Here is a 15701-nt window from a genome sequence, read left to right as displayed (position 1 = left end):
GGAAACGTAATTTTTTTCTCAAAGGACACTTTCATATAAAAATATACAAAAATTCTCAGAGCTGAGTGCCAGGCACTGTGTCAACTACTTATGTGTAATATTTAACCCTCCTCCAAAAGAGCAACCCTATAAGTGAAGGAGAAAATATTACTAGCTTGATAGCTGTATTATGTGTACAGATGAAATACTAAGAGTTAGGGCGTCAGTGACTTTCCCTAGGATACAAAGCAGGTGATGGAGCCAGGCTGGAGCCCACACAGACTCAGCTCAGTGCTTGCTCTCTCAAAGTTCTGTGCCTCCATATATGTTCCCAAGCCGCTAGCTGGGGTTTAGGCGTGGGTCTCTCTGAATTTCATCCTAGTGTCTTATCATCCTAGAGATCCAACTTCCAAAACTGTGGACAGACTACATTGTAATGCTTTCAGTTCACGTCTCTGAATACCCTTGTACACCTTTTTATGGAGCAGAGAGGTCCCCACTGGAGACTAAAAGCAGGACTGAAGAGTAACTCAATTGGAATGTGTTGGGTAGACAAGTAGATTTGTGTTAAAGGTAAAAGCTGACCACCACAGAGTGATGGCAAAAGATGCTGGTGAAATTTCTCTATTTTTTCCCATTTTCTTTTTCTTTCTAGAAGACCCAGTTGACATCCCCGGCCACATCTTCACTAGAGGAATGATTGTAGCTGTTTTGATCTCAGTGGTCATTGTGTGCCTAGTGACCGTGGGTGCCATTTATAGAGTTGACTTGGTTCTATTTTATAGACATTTCTTGGGAAGAGATGAAACCTTAACAGGTAATGAATGTCATGCTGGGATTTCTTATTTTACAGTTTTATTAAGAAGCTATATAAATAAACATTAATCTTCACCTCATTTTGATTATACTGTAGACATATTGGTGGTAGAAGTTTTCCATAAGAAAAATTGATCTGAACGAATCATCCGTTATGAATGTTGTCTGGGCCACTTTTTCTTGTGCTTACTTATCTGTTGCCAAAAATTGTTTTCTAGTTGTTTCATGCATGTGTGTCGTGTCCTTCTAAATGCCCTGTGAGATGGTTAGGCCCAGGGACTGTGTGTCTGAATGTCATTGCTCACACAACATCTGGTGCCTTTACAAAGTTCGCACTCAGTAAAGGTCATTTAAATTGAATTGGGAATGCCCTGGCTGTCCAGTGGTTAAGACTCTTGTGCTTCCAGTGCAGGGGCACGGGTTCAATCCCTGGTCAGGGAACAAAGATCCCATGTGCCACACGGCAAGGCCAAAAAAAAGAGAATTGTATTATGGTTCATTATTTTAACCTGGCAAAGGACGCTGCATGATGTACTTGTAAGAACCTTGAAGTGCACACCAAATGACCTGAGTTCCAGTCCCCTAGATCTGCCACTTTTCATCTACTCCAACTTCTATCTGGTGGCTGTCTCAGTTTCTCTATTTTTGCAGGTGACTAGAAGTCCTCAAGATTCAAAATAGCTATCAAATTTTAAAAAAATCAATCTAATCCATTGCATTTGCTTTTGTTTCCGTGTGTGTGTGTGTGTGTGTGTGTGTGTGTGTGTGTGTGTAGGACATACGTAGTTCAAACACCAAAAGTCTTAGCAATTATACATGTATACTTGTCCCATGCCTGTTTCCCACCCCATCCCACATTGATAGTATATCCAAACGAATATGAATAGAGAATCTTATTTCACTCCTCTTTAAAAGACAAATCTTGGCATGCTATGCGCCCTATTCTGAACTTTGCTGTACTATACCTTGGATACCCTTCCATATTAGTTTATAAAATCTCTCATTTTTTAGGGTTGCACAGTGTTTTATTTCTGTGGATGTATTATTATTTATTTAGTCACCGTGTGATGGACATTTGGGTTGCTTAAGACCTTTTGTTATTACAGAAATGATGTGGTGGATAACTTTTGTACAGTTATTGTTTCATATGTCTGCAGCGTAACAGAAGGAAAAATTCCCTAAAGTGGAATTACTAGAAGTGCAGAGGTGGACACAGTTGTTAGTTTGATTGATATTTTACCAATTTGCACTCCATATTTCCCTACTGCCTACCACCTTCAAAGGTCAGGAGTACATTTTTTTCCTTACCCACAACCTTTTGGATATTTGTCAATCTGATAGATAAAATCTGAGGGGTATCGAAGTGTAGTTTTCACTTGCATTTTGCTTACTGTGCAAAAGTATGAGCAACTTCTCATATGTTTAAGACTCATTTGTATTTCCTTTCTCAAAGTACCCATTCATATTCTTTGCCCATGCTTCTACTGGGTTGTTGACTTTTTTTTTTACTTGCTCATTTTCAGCAGCTATTTACATTTTAGGGAGGTTAGCCTATTTTCTATAACATAAAATGCAAATATTATTCCCAGGTTGTTGATAGTGGTGTGCTTTTGACTTTCTTGATAGTGGTATGCTACATGGAAGACTTTTTAATGTGCAGGCATACCTTGTAGATACTGCGGGTTCAGTTCCAGACCACTGCATAAAGCTAATATCACAATAAAGTTAGTAACAGGAAATTTTTGGTTCCCCAGTGCATATAAAAAATATGTTTACACCATAGGATAGTGTGTCAAGTATAAGATAGAATTATGCCTAAAAAACAATGTATATAGCATAACTTAAAAATACTTTGTTGCTAAAAAATACTAGACATTATTTGAACCTTCAGGAAGTCATAATCTTTTTGTTGGGTCTTTTTTTGAGGGTCTGGCCTCGATGTTGATGGCTGCTGACTGATCAGGGTGGTGGCCTCTGAAGGTTGGAGTGGCTGTGGGAATTTTTAAAAGTAAGACAACAGTGAAGTTTGCTGCATTGATTGACTCTTCCTTTCACAAATGATTTCTCTGTAACATGGGATGATGTTTGATAGCATTTTTCCCATGGTAGACCTTCTTCCAAAACTGGAGTCAATCCTCTCAAACCCTGCTGCTGCTTTATCAACTAACTTTATGTAATATTCTGAGTCCTTTGTTGTCATGTCAACAATATGCACAGTACCTTCACCGTATCTTCACCAGGAGTAGATTCCATCTCAGGACAACATTTTCTTTGCTCATCCGTTGAAAGTTTCATTGTGCAATTAAGTCACATCTTCAGGCTCCACTTCTAATTCTAGTTCTCTTGCTGTTTCCATCATAGCTGCAGTTACTTCTCCCATGAAGTCTTGAACCCCTCAAAGTCATAAAATAATTTTCATATTTTTCCTTTGAGTTTTTATAGATTCATTATTCACATTTATAACTTCTAATTTACTAATATAAAAATAACAAAGTTAATTCACTTTGCTTTGAGCTAAATTTGTCATTAAGTTATAGAATTATTTGTTTTCTGTGAAAAATATTTTATTCTTTTATTTAAGAGCTTCATTGAGGTATGATCAATATACAAAGAACTGCACATATTTAACGTGCACTGTTCGATGCATTTAGAGGTGAGGAGGCTGTATTTAACTTTTCTTTTTCAATGATTCTGTTCCCATTTTTCAGAACTTTCGCTCAAATTTGTACTTAAATAAACCCTTATTTTCACACTAATTAAAAGAGTCAACCTTATCTCCTAGATGGGAAAACGTACGATGCTTTTGTGTCTTACCTAAAAGAATGTCAGCCCGAGAACGGAGAGGAGCACACCTTTGCCGTGGAGATTTTGCCCAGGGTGTTGGAGAAACATTTTGGGTATAAGTTATGCATATTTGAACGGGATGTGGTGCCTGGAAGAGGTAAGAAAGGAAATATAGAAAACTAGTGGAGTTTTCATCTTTAACTTCATCTTTACTTTTAGAAGATGAAGAGCTTAGCCTTACTATTCTGCTATTCTGCTTGCTTAAAAACAAACAAATGAAGTAGTCCTCTAAACCAGAAATAACCAGCTAAATCAATACAAGCAGTAGTGAAAAGATGAGAAAATTGCACTGTTTCCAAAAATGGCCTCTTAGGGACCTGGTCTCTTCACTGGGCTTCACAGTTCTCTGAGTCTTTGGAGAAAGGAAGTGGGCATTCCATTCTCAGAAGCAGGTCCAGAATCATTATCATGAGGCATTTATCTAGAAATACCGCACAGTAAGAATACCTCTTTTGATGATATTTTGTACAGCAGAACCAGTTCTTAATTTAATATGTGATCCTTTGGACTATAAAACAGGTTAATTCTTACCAGAAAATGTTTCTTCTTTATTGTGTTAACATTGGTGAGAAAATTGAAGTAGAAATTAGGACTGATGGCAAAGGATAAATAAAAGGAGATTGGTGGTTTCTAGAATAATTTAGTTGTGAAATTTTATTTTTTAATTAATATGTAAATACAAATGGCTATAATACATATATTGAAGTATATTACAGTTAAAATCAAAGAAATTTAGTAACATTTCCATGTTTTCTCTGAAAGTCCTCCAGAGCTTTGAAGTCTTCCAGAGATTTGGAATCTGGTGTCAAATTATTTTGGATGCTGACGCATCACAAATTATGCGATACAAATGTCTTCATAGTTACCATCACTCATTCATTCATCCAACATTTACTGAGCACCATCCTTGTGCCAAATTCTAAGCTGGGCATTTAGGACAGAGTAGGAAATAAGAAACAGTTGTGTTTTTTTTTTAATCCTGGGTTACAAATTAAGAAGGGAAAATATTACAAATCAGAAATAGAGAATACTTTTTAGTAATAGATAACTCCTCAAAAGGAATAATATGCCAAATTGTCAGGTGCATTCAACACTGTGATATTTTTGTGCATCACTCTTTGTATCTAAGAAGACATTCTGTCACGTACAAAGTATTTCTGCTTGACTTTACATCAGTTACATCAATTTTTTTATATTGGGATTGGCCCAAAAGTTCGTTTGGGATTTTCCATAAGATGTTACAGAAAAAGCCAAAAGAACTTTTGGGCCAACCCAATATTTCCATTATTTTTCTAGGAGTAATTTTAAAAACAGATTTCTTCTTAGTTGTTAAATAAAAATAAAGAATGTTTGTATATTCGATTATGATTAGTTTTGGCTAAGAACTCCATCTAAGGAGGGCTAGAGGTCTAGAACAGAGGTTGGCAGTCTTCCACCCACAGGTCAGGTCCTGCCTGCCACCCTTATTGAAACAGCTCTACACATGTGTTCATGTGTGGTCTGTGGCTGCTTTTGAGTTACAACAGCAGAGTTGAGTAGCTGTGACAAAGACTGTATGACCCACAAAGGCCAAAATATTTACCACCTGGCTCCTTCTGTGGTCTAGAATAATGGCAGGATTTTTTAAAAAATCTTTTAGTTCAAATTTTACCATGTTCCACCATCCATGTAAAGAGGCAAGATAGTGGAATGGTTAGGAACATATACTCCAGAACCAGACCACTTGGGTTCAGATTCTGGTTCTGCCATTTACTAGCCACATGACTCTGGGCAAATTACTTAACCACTCTGCTTTGGCTTCTTCATCTGTAAAATGGGGGTAATCACAATACTTTCTTCATAGGGTCATTATGATGATTAAATGAGTTAATATACATAAAATATTTAGAAAAAGGCATGGCACAGAGAAAGTGCCAAGTAGGTATTCATTATATCATTGTGTAGATGATTGCTTTTTTAATAGGCATATAAAGTTGAGAATTAATGGTTTATCTCAAAGAAAACCTTACTAGTGAATTTGAGTTAATACAAAATAGGACTGTGCAAAATGATTTTAATCTCATGCCCACCCTTCCAGTTTTCTTAATCTGCCACCTCTTGTATATTCAGCTGTTGTAGATGAAATCCATTCACTGATAGAGAAAAGCCGAAGACTGATCATTGTCCTGAGTAAAAGTTATATGTCTAATGAAGTCAGGTATGAACTTGAAAGTGGACTCCATGAAGCACTAGTGGAAAGGAAAATTAAAATCATCTTAATTGAATTTACACCAGTCGGTGACTTCACATTCTTGCCTCAATCACTGAAGCTTTTGAAATCCCACAGAGTTCTGAAGTGGCAGGCCGATAAATCTCTGTCTTATAACTCAAGGTTCTGGAAGAATCTTCTTTATCTGATGCCCGCAAAAGCAGTCAAACCATATAGAGATGAAGCAGAAGTCTTGCCTGTTTTTCCACAGCCCTGATCTTCAGAAAAGCTGAGCAGAAGAACGAACTCTTGACACTCTGGGGACTGAGTGTATGAGCCTGTTGATAATGAAGAGCATTATTCAAATATTTAACTCTACTCTGTGAATGTCCTAGTCACAGTCTGAAAATGAAACTTTTCATTAGGTTGCCGGGGATAAGACCAAACATTGAGCTATAGTCGTGGGCTCTCAGAAGACCCTGGAATTCAACAGAAATGGGTCTCCTGTTTCTCCCTCTTCCATAACTGGATGCAGGCACTCTGCTCAACCCCATATTCAGCAACTGTGAGACTGCACACAGTGCAGAATAACTTATGCCTTAAAATAAGGACATGTCTTTAAGAGATTTTTCATGCTAACAATTGAACTGAAGGATTTTAAGTTCACAAAGTGGCATTTCTCTATGAGCCAGTAGGTGACACAGGAACTGGAATGGTGCTTTCACGACCTCACAATAGCTCCCTACCTCTAAACACCTCTGACAGTGCCTGGGATGCAGGGTGCAGGGCAGGGGTCTGGGAGAACCAACAGGGCTGCGAGCAGAGCAGGGAGTGAGGTGTGAGCTTCTGTAACAGGGCCTCAGCCTCAGAGCACGTGCATTAATGTATCCTGTCTACAGCTGCGGGCCTACAGTTCTTGAAACCCCACTAAGATGCTGCAGAGGGCTTGCTTAATTGGACCTCTTTGTGGGAACTTCTTAAAAGGAACTCAAAACAACTTTTTAATCTTTCATGCCAGACACAAATTTTAATTCAAATAATTTTCTGGGACTTTCCAAAAAATGTTCTAAAACATTTGTTGATTTTGCATAAATGTTTAGACACAGGATGGGTGCCAGATCAGATGAGTTATTCAACAGCCAAAAAAGGATGGTTACTTGCTTGATTTTTAAAAGATGACAGATTTTAAATGCCCTTTGGGTGGAGGCAGCATGGGAGCCAAGACACTTGAGCTCAAATCCCGGGTTTACCGCTTCCTCTGTGATCTCCGGAAACTTCTAAATCATCTGTGATGCAGTCTCCTCATCTGTAACGTTAGAATTTATAATAACTGTACAGGGGGACTAAGTGAATAAATACAAATGAAGCTCTTACAACAGTTCTTGACACAAACTTAACACTCAATAAGTGTTGGTATTGCTACATTTGTTATTGTGATTAATTATCACCTAGGTCAGTTATTTAGTGGTGGAAAGAGAACAGGATCTGGAAAGGAAGGCAGTTTTGACTTGAGGCGATTCATTCTTACAGAGAAGCATAGAGGAGCAGCACATCAGCATATCTGCATTGGACGTCTGTAACTTTTCACATTGGAAGACATATATCTGTCTCCTTAGTACTGGGCCTTCTTGACGGCCTCAGAAGTCTGTTCATGAAAATCACTGAGTGAGTGATAAATAGCAGCCTTACAGAGAAAGGAAAGAGCTGGGTAAGTTTGGAAGGCAGGTTAGAAGATATAGGTGCGACATGAATGTTCCAGAAAAATTTAAAGCAGAGACTGTTTAAAACAGCTGTGGTACTACTATATATAAAGTAGATAATCAACAAGGACCTACCGTATAGCACAGGTAACTCTACTGAATGTTCTGTAATAACCTATATGGGAATAGAGTCTAAAAAAAGAATGGATCAGGTGAATCACTTTGCTGTACACCTGAAACTAACACAACATTGTAAATCAACTATACTCCAATATAAAATAAAAAATAAAAAAATAAAATCAGGCAACTTAAATAATAAAACAGCTGTGGTAGATACTACTGAAAATCAAAGAAAAATGAGATTTTCCTCATATTTTCAGTGTAAGAAAGTGGTCTAATTTTTGTAGCACTTAAAATTTTGCCTGCTAGTTGGATGGCTAAAAAAAGTAAAGGAATTTAATTACTAAGAAGATTTATATGTGAAAATATATGGTCCTGAGAAATTTTATGGCTATCATCATAGTCTCTAATACATAGAATGATTTGCTTTTCTTTTTTATTATGTATGCTTTAAATACATTAAATGTATTTTGTATTAAATGTGTTAAATGTATACAGTAAATATATGCTTTAAAATACATTAATGAACCAATGGTCTCGTGCCTTTATTTTTGAAAAATCTCGACATCTTTTTCACTTAGTTTAAAATTTCAATCCCTCAGTCTCAACATAGATTCCCACCTTTTTAAATAAGATATGGGTCATTCCAAATGAATGCTTAGATCTATCTTTTTTTATGTCAAATTTCTTTGTACCTACCTTCTTTAAAATCCATCCAGGAGCAAAAGAAGAATTCCATTCCCTCTCACAAGGCCACCCAATGTCCAGCACAAATATTAGGTCTTCACGTGCCCGTTAACTCATGTGCATATTTTAAAGTTCAAGTGCCAAGCACTTCCAATCAGGACCAGTACCTAACTTTTATTGATAGAGTAATGTCATTCTCTTCTATGACTCAAATGTCCTTACACTGTGGAGTCCATTTCAGAGAATCAGTGAACAACCAGCTGTCTAAGATGTATAAAGAAACAACCCATATATGTCTGTTATATGCTGGAAACATTAAATTCGAGTTATACTCTCGTAAAGCAGAGAGAGACCTTATTACCCACATATTCTAAACCCAGGAACCTGAGACATGGTCAGTCCAGGGGCTTGAGCTGGGTATGCAATTAGCTAGTGTGACCAGGCTGGGGCAGAGAGGGGTACCGTCTCCTCTCTGGAATTGCCTGTTGCAGGGAGACGAGGTAAGTTTTGGGGGGCTGTAGGCACTTTCCTGGGGAGGCACCTTATACTAGGAGGGTCTAGAACAATCTTGCAGAGAGGAAGCAGGACTGCTTAGGACTGGCTCGGAGGAGGTTAAAAGAGTACGAGGGCTCTTCTAGGCTCCTAGGGTAAGGATGGAGGGGGAATAGCACTCAAATCCTCCACAGGATGGAAGTGTACACGTGGCTGTGGCATCTGCTGAGGTAAGGGGAGTTAAGACCCCTGAGACGTACTAGGAGCTCATCCTGAGTTGATGCTGAGTGGTTGACCAGCTGGCTGCGGAGGACTGTCAGCAAGGCTCAGAGTGAGTGCACCTCCTTGCAGCCATCAACATGCTTGTCTGAACCGGGGACACTGGCAAAACCGAGTTGAATCATAGCTTTAAATACTCAGAGGAAATAGCTCATCAACCTGGCACGAGCGCACCTCTGAGGGAGGAGAGCCGGGATTTGGGGGAAGCCATCTTTCTGAGCAGAAGCTACTCTGAGAAATGGGATCAGCAGCCAAGAAGTTGTGGCCAGGCCACAACTCTAACAGGAAACGGGCCGTGTGCGCTGTGGGCAGGACACTGAGTGCTTCAGCCCCACCTGTGGGCCGCGCTGATAGCGATCGCAGTCCAGCCTGGGAGTGCTGAGACCAACACCTACTTTTCTGTGAGAGACTTGTGAAAACCAGCTTTCATCTCTTTACAGCCTACCTTGTGGTTGCACATACCATCCAGGGAACGTGCTACCCCATTTAAACGATTGCTACAACCTGATGTGCAAGTTTAATAATTCAGGGTGGGCATGTTAAAATTGACTTTCAAATTGGGTTTCAGGAGTCCCAGGTCTCTTCAGAGGTGCCTTAGCAACCATCCTGGGCAGTGGGCGCATGTGTGCCTGGTCCCAGCCCTCTCCCCACTCCCCATTCCTTCCAAGTATCAGTACTTCAACAGGAGTAGCGCTGCTTTTACCCATTTTTATGTTGAGATTCCACATAACAATTTTATTTGGCAAAATCAAACACCTCTGAATAGGCCATGGTTTAGATGTAATGAATGTAATCCTCCCTGGCTAGTTTAAACAGAAATGCTTATAGAATTGTTTCAAAAGGGGAAGAAATAGACTTTAGGCTATTCTTCCAAGGATATAGTCCAAAGTCACCCACAGAAACACTGGGCTGCCAAGAGCTGCTGATCCTGACACAGACAGGAAGAAATCTCTGGAATCATGAAGATTCTGCTGCAGATGTCAGCTCAGACCATCCTGCAGGCTAGCTGTGGAGCTGCTGAGAGCTACAAAAACCAGCTGCTTCTGTTCACCCAACTGAGTCCACCAGGAACAACTTAGTTATTAATTTGCTTTATCCCACAGTACACACAGTAGCCTCAGAAGGATGATAATACTAACAACGCCATCAATATTTTGTTGACTAAAAACAGTTCAAGATTTTGGGGGGACTGTTTTATCCCTTGAGAACCTCCCATTAGAATGTAAAGTCAAGTCGGTGTGTTCTAGTCATGTGAAATGATTCCTCTTGATGTAGTTTTGCTGACTCAGTAGACAGATTTCTTTCTTTTATTGTGACTTTTTAGGAATTGCTGCTTAAATTGTATTCTGTTTTATAATAATGCAAAATATTTACATCCTTCTAAGAGCAAATCTGCAAAACAAGGCATATGCAGAGAAGGCCACCTTCCACCTTCTTGTTCTCCCCTTCCCCACAGGTAATCCTTTCTAAAAGTGATGTTGATTTACCCTTCTGTTTTGTAATATAATTAAATAGGCATATATATTTAATGCCCCCACGTCTTACAGATAAATCGTAGTGTATTAACTACAATTTTTCCACCTTGCTTTTCCCACTCAATCTATTCCAGAGATCACTCCCTAACTGTATATGGAGCTATTTCTCATTCTTACAGTTACGTGGTACACCATTGTGTGGCCTGGTTATACTATAGTTTATTCAGCCAATCTCAGATGTTTCCAGTCTTTTGCTATTACAAATTATGTTGTAAAGAATTGTCTTATGCATGCATCTTTTTCTTCTTTCTTTCTTTTTTTTTTGGCCACACCGCGGGCATGTGGGATCTTATTTCCCTGACCAGTGATCAAACCTGTGCTCCCTGCAATGGAAGTACAGAGTCTTAACCGCTGGAGCACCAGGTAAGTCCCCTTATGCATGCATCTTTTCACATTTTTCAAGATTATTTTTGGGATAGATTCCAAATGTAGAATACATGGGTCAGAGGACAATGTATGTGTAATTTTGCTGGATATTGCCATATTCCTTTTCGTAGGGGTAATATCATTTTCCATTCCCATCTGCAATGTAAGGAGCACTAGCCCCTTAACTTCTGTCTATTTTACTGTAGCGATGTTGATCTTTTTTATCCCTGTTGTTGAAAGGTCTTTACATATTAGAACTAAGACATTGTGATGTAAGTTGCAAATAGTTTTCTTTCCCACTTTGTCTCTTGTGTTTTTAACTTTGCTTATTATATTTACCCATTCCCTGATTATAGAGGAATTCACCCATACTTCCAATACTCATATAGATTAATTTTTAAAATTTAAACCTTCAATCCATTTGGAATTTGTACTGGTGTGCAGTGCAAGGAATGAATCCATTGAATCATTTTTCAGATGACAGTCCATTTACCACAATACTACTTTTTTACTTTTACCCACTGATTTGGGATGCCCCTTCTAACTTATCCTCAATTTCTATTTCCTATTAGATCTATTTCTGGACTATCTAGTCTATTCTATTGGTCAACTTGCTATTCATGTGGTAATACTGCACTGTTTCAGTTGCAGAGATTTTAAAACATATTTTAATATCTTGTAGGGGCCGTGTCCCTAACCTCACCCCAAAGCTCCTATTTTTCAGTGATTTCCTGACTTTTCATGCATGTTTTTTTCTTCCAAATGAACTTTATAATTAGGATGCTTAACTACAGGAAAAAAAACTGATGACATTTTATTGAGTTCACATTAAATTTTTAAATTAATATAGGGAGGATCAACTTATTTTTGAGATTGTGTCTTCCTAGCCAAGAACATAGGATGTCTCTCCACTTGTTCAAATATGCATTTGGTTCATTCAGGATTGTTTTATAGTTTTACTCATTGAGATTTTGGATATTTCATGTTAAGTTTGGGCTATTTTGCTATTAAAATGGTGTCTTCTCTTTGGTGATCTTCTAATTTGTTTTTACATATATACACTAAGGCAGTTGAAATATCTCAAAATTGAAGGACATGAGTTTCTAGATTGAAAGGGCTACCAATTTCCCAGCAAAACAAATAGAGAATCACTACCAAACTTGGAAGGAAAAGTGATGTGCTCCCTGCAGTCTTATACTCAAACAATTATTCTCCAATATGAGGACAAAATAGAGATTTTCAGACATATAAGCCCTCAAGATATTTACTTCCCATGTACCTTGTGTCTGAGGTCTACTGGAAGAGGTGCTTCTCCAAAAAAGAGAACATCCTCTAAGAAGGCTCAGAAATAAGGGATCCAACTTAGGAGAGTGGTAAAAAGTGTCTCCAGGCTGACGGTAAATGGAAATCCCAGGATGGCAATTGAGAGCAAGTTCCAGATAGACCGTTTTCAGGAAGAAGACAGATTTCCCAGTGTGGTTAATGCATTGAGAGGTCATTTACATTTCTAGTGGAAAGTTGAGGAATGAGTTAATCATAAATATAGAGAAATTTAATCAAATGAAGAAAAATAATTATTAGCTTCTAGTGAAACAAAAGATGGTATATGAAAAGAGATGTAGTCAAATAGCATTATATGGCTCAGCCATAAATAGTATTTACCTGTAACAATGGTGTAAATATTCAACATTTATTTAACTAAAATTATGGTATAACTATATTTGGAGACAGGATAGGAGGGAAAATATGTTTATGGTAGTGGTGGTGTTGGGGGGTAAATCACACCTTTCATTGTTAGGAAGTCAACAGATTATATCTAAAACTTTGTTCAAAGTCAAGGTTCTTAGAAAGGCAGGCTATGCTTTGCTTTCTCATTAATCCCTGGTCCATTTGCTGCAATGTCTCCCATACTCTGCAGTCCAGGACATCTGCAGGCTCTGGATCCCCAGCTCTAACGGAAACTCTTAAACCTCACTTGACTTCTTTGTTGTAGTCAACACTAGTCATCCCAGTTTTCTTCTGAAGCCTCCTTGGATTTGTGAAAAGATTCCCTCCTGGTTTTCATAGCCCCATTTTCATATTCCCTTTTCATACTGTTTGGTGGTTTCTCTGTTCCATGCCACCCCTCCCTTAAAATTTTCCAGGGTCCCTTTTGGAATCCTCTTTCCTTCTCATGCTGCATATTATCCTTGCCCATTGCTTTAGCAAACCTAAAGAGGAAAAAATCCCTCTTCCATCTGTGGTCTGTTTTCTGAGCTCTAGAATCACACATTCAGCTCTACCTTGGGTAACTTTATCTAGAAACATACATAACATCTAAAACTCAACTATTTATACTGCATTGATTCTAGTTTCCCAAAGCCTATACCTCTGTTTTGGTTTTACAAACCCATTTTCTACCTGATGAAAATGGTAGAACCATTTTCTTCCAAGCAGGAAGCTGAGTGTCACCTATATTAATTCTCTTTCTCCCATGTTTCATATTCAGTCAGGAAGTTCTACCCTGGACCTGTGTTCTCTATAATAGCTCCTTAGCAGCTGCCTTACCTATGTCCCTTACTAACGCCTGCAAAAATAAGTGAGTAGATGCTTTTGACAGAGCTTAAAGAGGTTCTTTTCTGTTTGCTGTTCTGTTTACTGCAAGTTTCTCAGTCATCAGCTGAGAATGAGGATGAGGGAGGCAACTTTAGAAGAAAGGAAGAAATATGAAGTTGTTTTCTAGGAAAATAAGATAGTGAGTGAAGTAGAGAAATATAGCATGGCTGCTAACAAGTATTAAAGTCTCCCTCAGGTTATGGAGACCAGTCAGCATGCCTGCGTGTTTCCTCCAGCTATGTTCAGTTGTGTATGTTCAACTAAGGAAGAGAGTTAGTAATTTTTAAGCTAATGCGATAAAATAAGAGAGTGTCAAGTGAACTAAAGGTATAGGTAAGCGACTGATAATAATGTACGACAATAAAACTTAAGTTGGAAAATGCGTGTATAGAGGGTGTCGTTGAAGATTTGGTTAGAGCAATATAAGTTTCTTCTGTGACCACATGATTGTCACAAATGAATTGATATCAGAGTGTTTCAGGGAGTAAGATGATAGGTTGCTTGAAACGGAAATTATTGAGGCATGTCAAATACTAGTGATGGCAGGTGTATGAATAAACGCCTGAGGTAGGCATGGAAGTCAAGACATTTAGAAGAGATGAAGTTAAAGAATCGAGAGACCAGGGTGTTCCATGGATCATCTATGTGAATACTAAAATTACCAAGAATCAAAACAGGGAGGGTTCTGGTGAGCATAAGAATAAGTGGGGGGCTAAACTCTTCAGAGAATGTGAAACTGAGAGGAACCCTGTGGGGCTTTCCCAGGAACAGGCTCCTGTGTCCTCCACCTCTTGTTGGTAGAGCTTTAGCTTCCTAGGCTTTCCCTGAGTTCCAAAGAGCAAATTTAATCAGAGAAGCAAGAAAATGCAAAAACAAAGGAAAGCAGTCAAGCAAGACAAAATAATAATAGTTTAGCCATAAAATTAGGTCAAGGACTTTTAGTTCTTCCTCAAGGGCTAGTTATTTTGCAGATACTAAAGCCCCCACCAAGTGGAGAAAGTTAACTGCAAGCTGACCACCAGCATGTGGACCTCAGGCACTTTGGAACCAGAAGGTTGACGATTGAGATTTCCAAAACATGACCCTGTTACCTCACCGTCAGCTAATCAGAGAATTGTACACAAGCTGATCTCATACCCTGAGACTCTCCCTTCACTTTGTCCTTAAAAACCCTTCCCTGATAGCCACCAGGGAATTCAGGTCTTTGGAGCACAAGCTGCCTGTTCTCCTTGCTTGGTACCCTGCAATGAATGCTGTTCCTTCCTTCACCACAACCTGGTATAAGTAGACTGGCTTTGCTGCATGTAGACCCAAGTTCTGTTTAGTAACAAATGCAGCAGTGTGACCAGGGGTTTGGGGACAACCTCAACAAGGTGAGTAATGGGTGGTATTACAGGGTGAGGACATGCTATTCAAAGCTGGGGATTTTTAGGGAGGAGGGAGTATAATGGCTGGAAATCAGTGGCTCAAGCGGTCTGGGAGAGAAAACAACCACAATTTAAGTGGGCTGTTAGGGAAACAATGTCCTTGGGAGAGAGTCAAATAGCAATGGTGAGAAAGGGGTAAGAAAGTCCAGGGAAGAGTTTGAAGATATGACAAATGATCAATTTAACCATCTACAAATGAGGTTAGAAAAAAATTAATTAAAATTCAGAGAAATCCCTCTGGGAGACATCCCCAAGTCTGTGGTTTGGCTAAGAGCCCGTCTCCTATGGTCCACTGTGCATACCTCTATTTAGCATTTACCATCTAAGAAATGATCTTCAGAGGTCCAGTCCCTCTTTGACCAACCTAACTGTTCACAGTTACCAGCAAAAGATCTTGCCTATAGTAGATGGTTAGCAAATGTTTGTTAGATTAAACTTATTACCGTGCACTGTAATTATTTACCTTTCACCCCAAATATGAGCTCTTTGAGGGTAGAGCGTGTGTATTTTATTTATCCTTGTATCATGTTTCTGATACAATAATAGACACACATAAAATGCTTGGAACCATGAATGCACAGAATAGATTCATTTTTATTTCTCCCAGCAATTTACTCCAAGTGAAATAGAATTCATTTATCCAACGGTAATATTATATGTTTCAGTTATTTAT

The 15701-nt window shown here is 38.7% G+C and overlaps 1 protein-coding gene across 3 annotated transcripts in view; it reads left to right on the top strand.

Annotated features, from left to right (window-relative positions):
- The window catches only part of IL18R1 (interleukin 18 receptor 1), a 32620-nt gene extending 26516 nt beyond the window's left edge, over positions 1-6104 (top strand). The window contains exons 9-11 of one of the 3 annotated variants that reach the window (XM_060117596.1): positions 635-796; positions 3578-3736; positions 5749-6104. In XM_060117596.1, coding sequence (XP_059973579.1) covers positions 635-796; positions 3578-3736; positions 5749-6104 — 677 coding nt within the window. Of the gene's footprint in view, positions 1-634; positions 865-3577; positions 3737-5748 lie in introns of those variants that run through there. The other 2 variants (XM_060117599.1, XM_060117597.1) reach the window with 2 other exon arrangements.
- Positions 6105-15701: the final 9597 nt, after the last annotated feature.

Source organism: Mesoplodon densirostris, chromosome 14 (genome assembly GCF_025265405.1).
Source record: "Mesoplodon densirostris isolate mMesDen1 chromosome 14, mMesDen1 primary haplotype, whole genome shotgun sequence".
Taxonomy (NCBI): Eukaryota; Metazoa; Chordata; class Mammalia; order Artiodactyla; family Ziphiidae; genus Mesoplodon; species Mesoplodon densirostris.
Note: the sequence above shows the minus strand (reverse complement) of the source record. Positions and strands in the feature narration are given on the sequence as shown.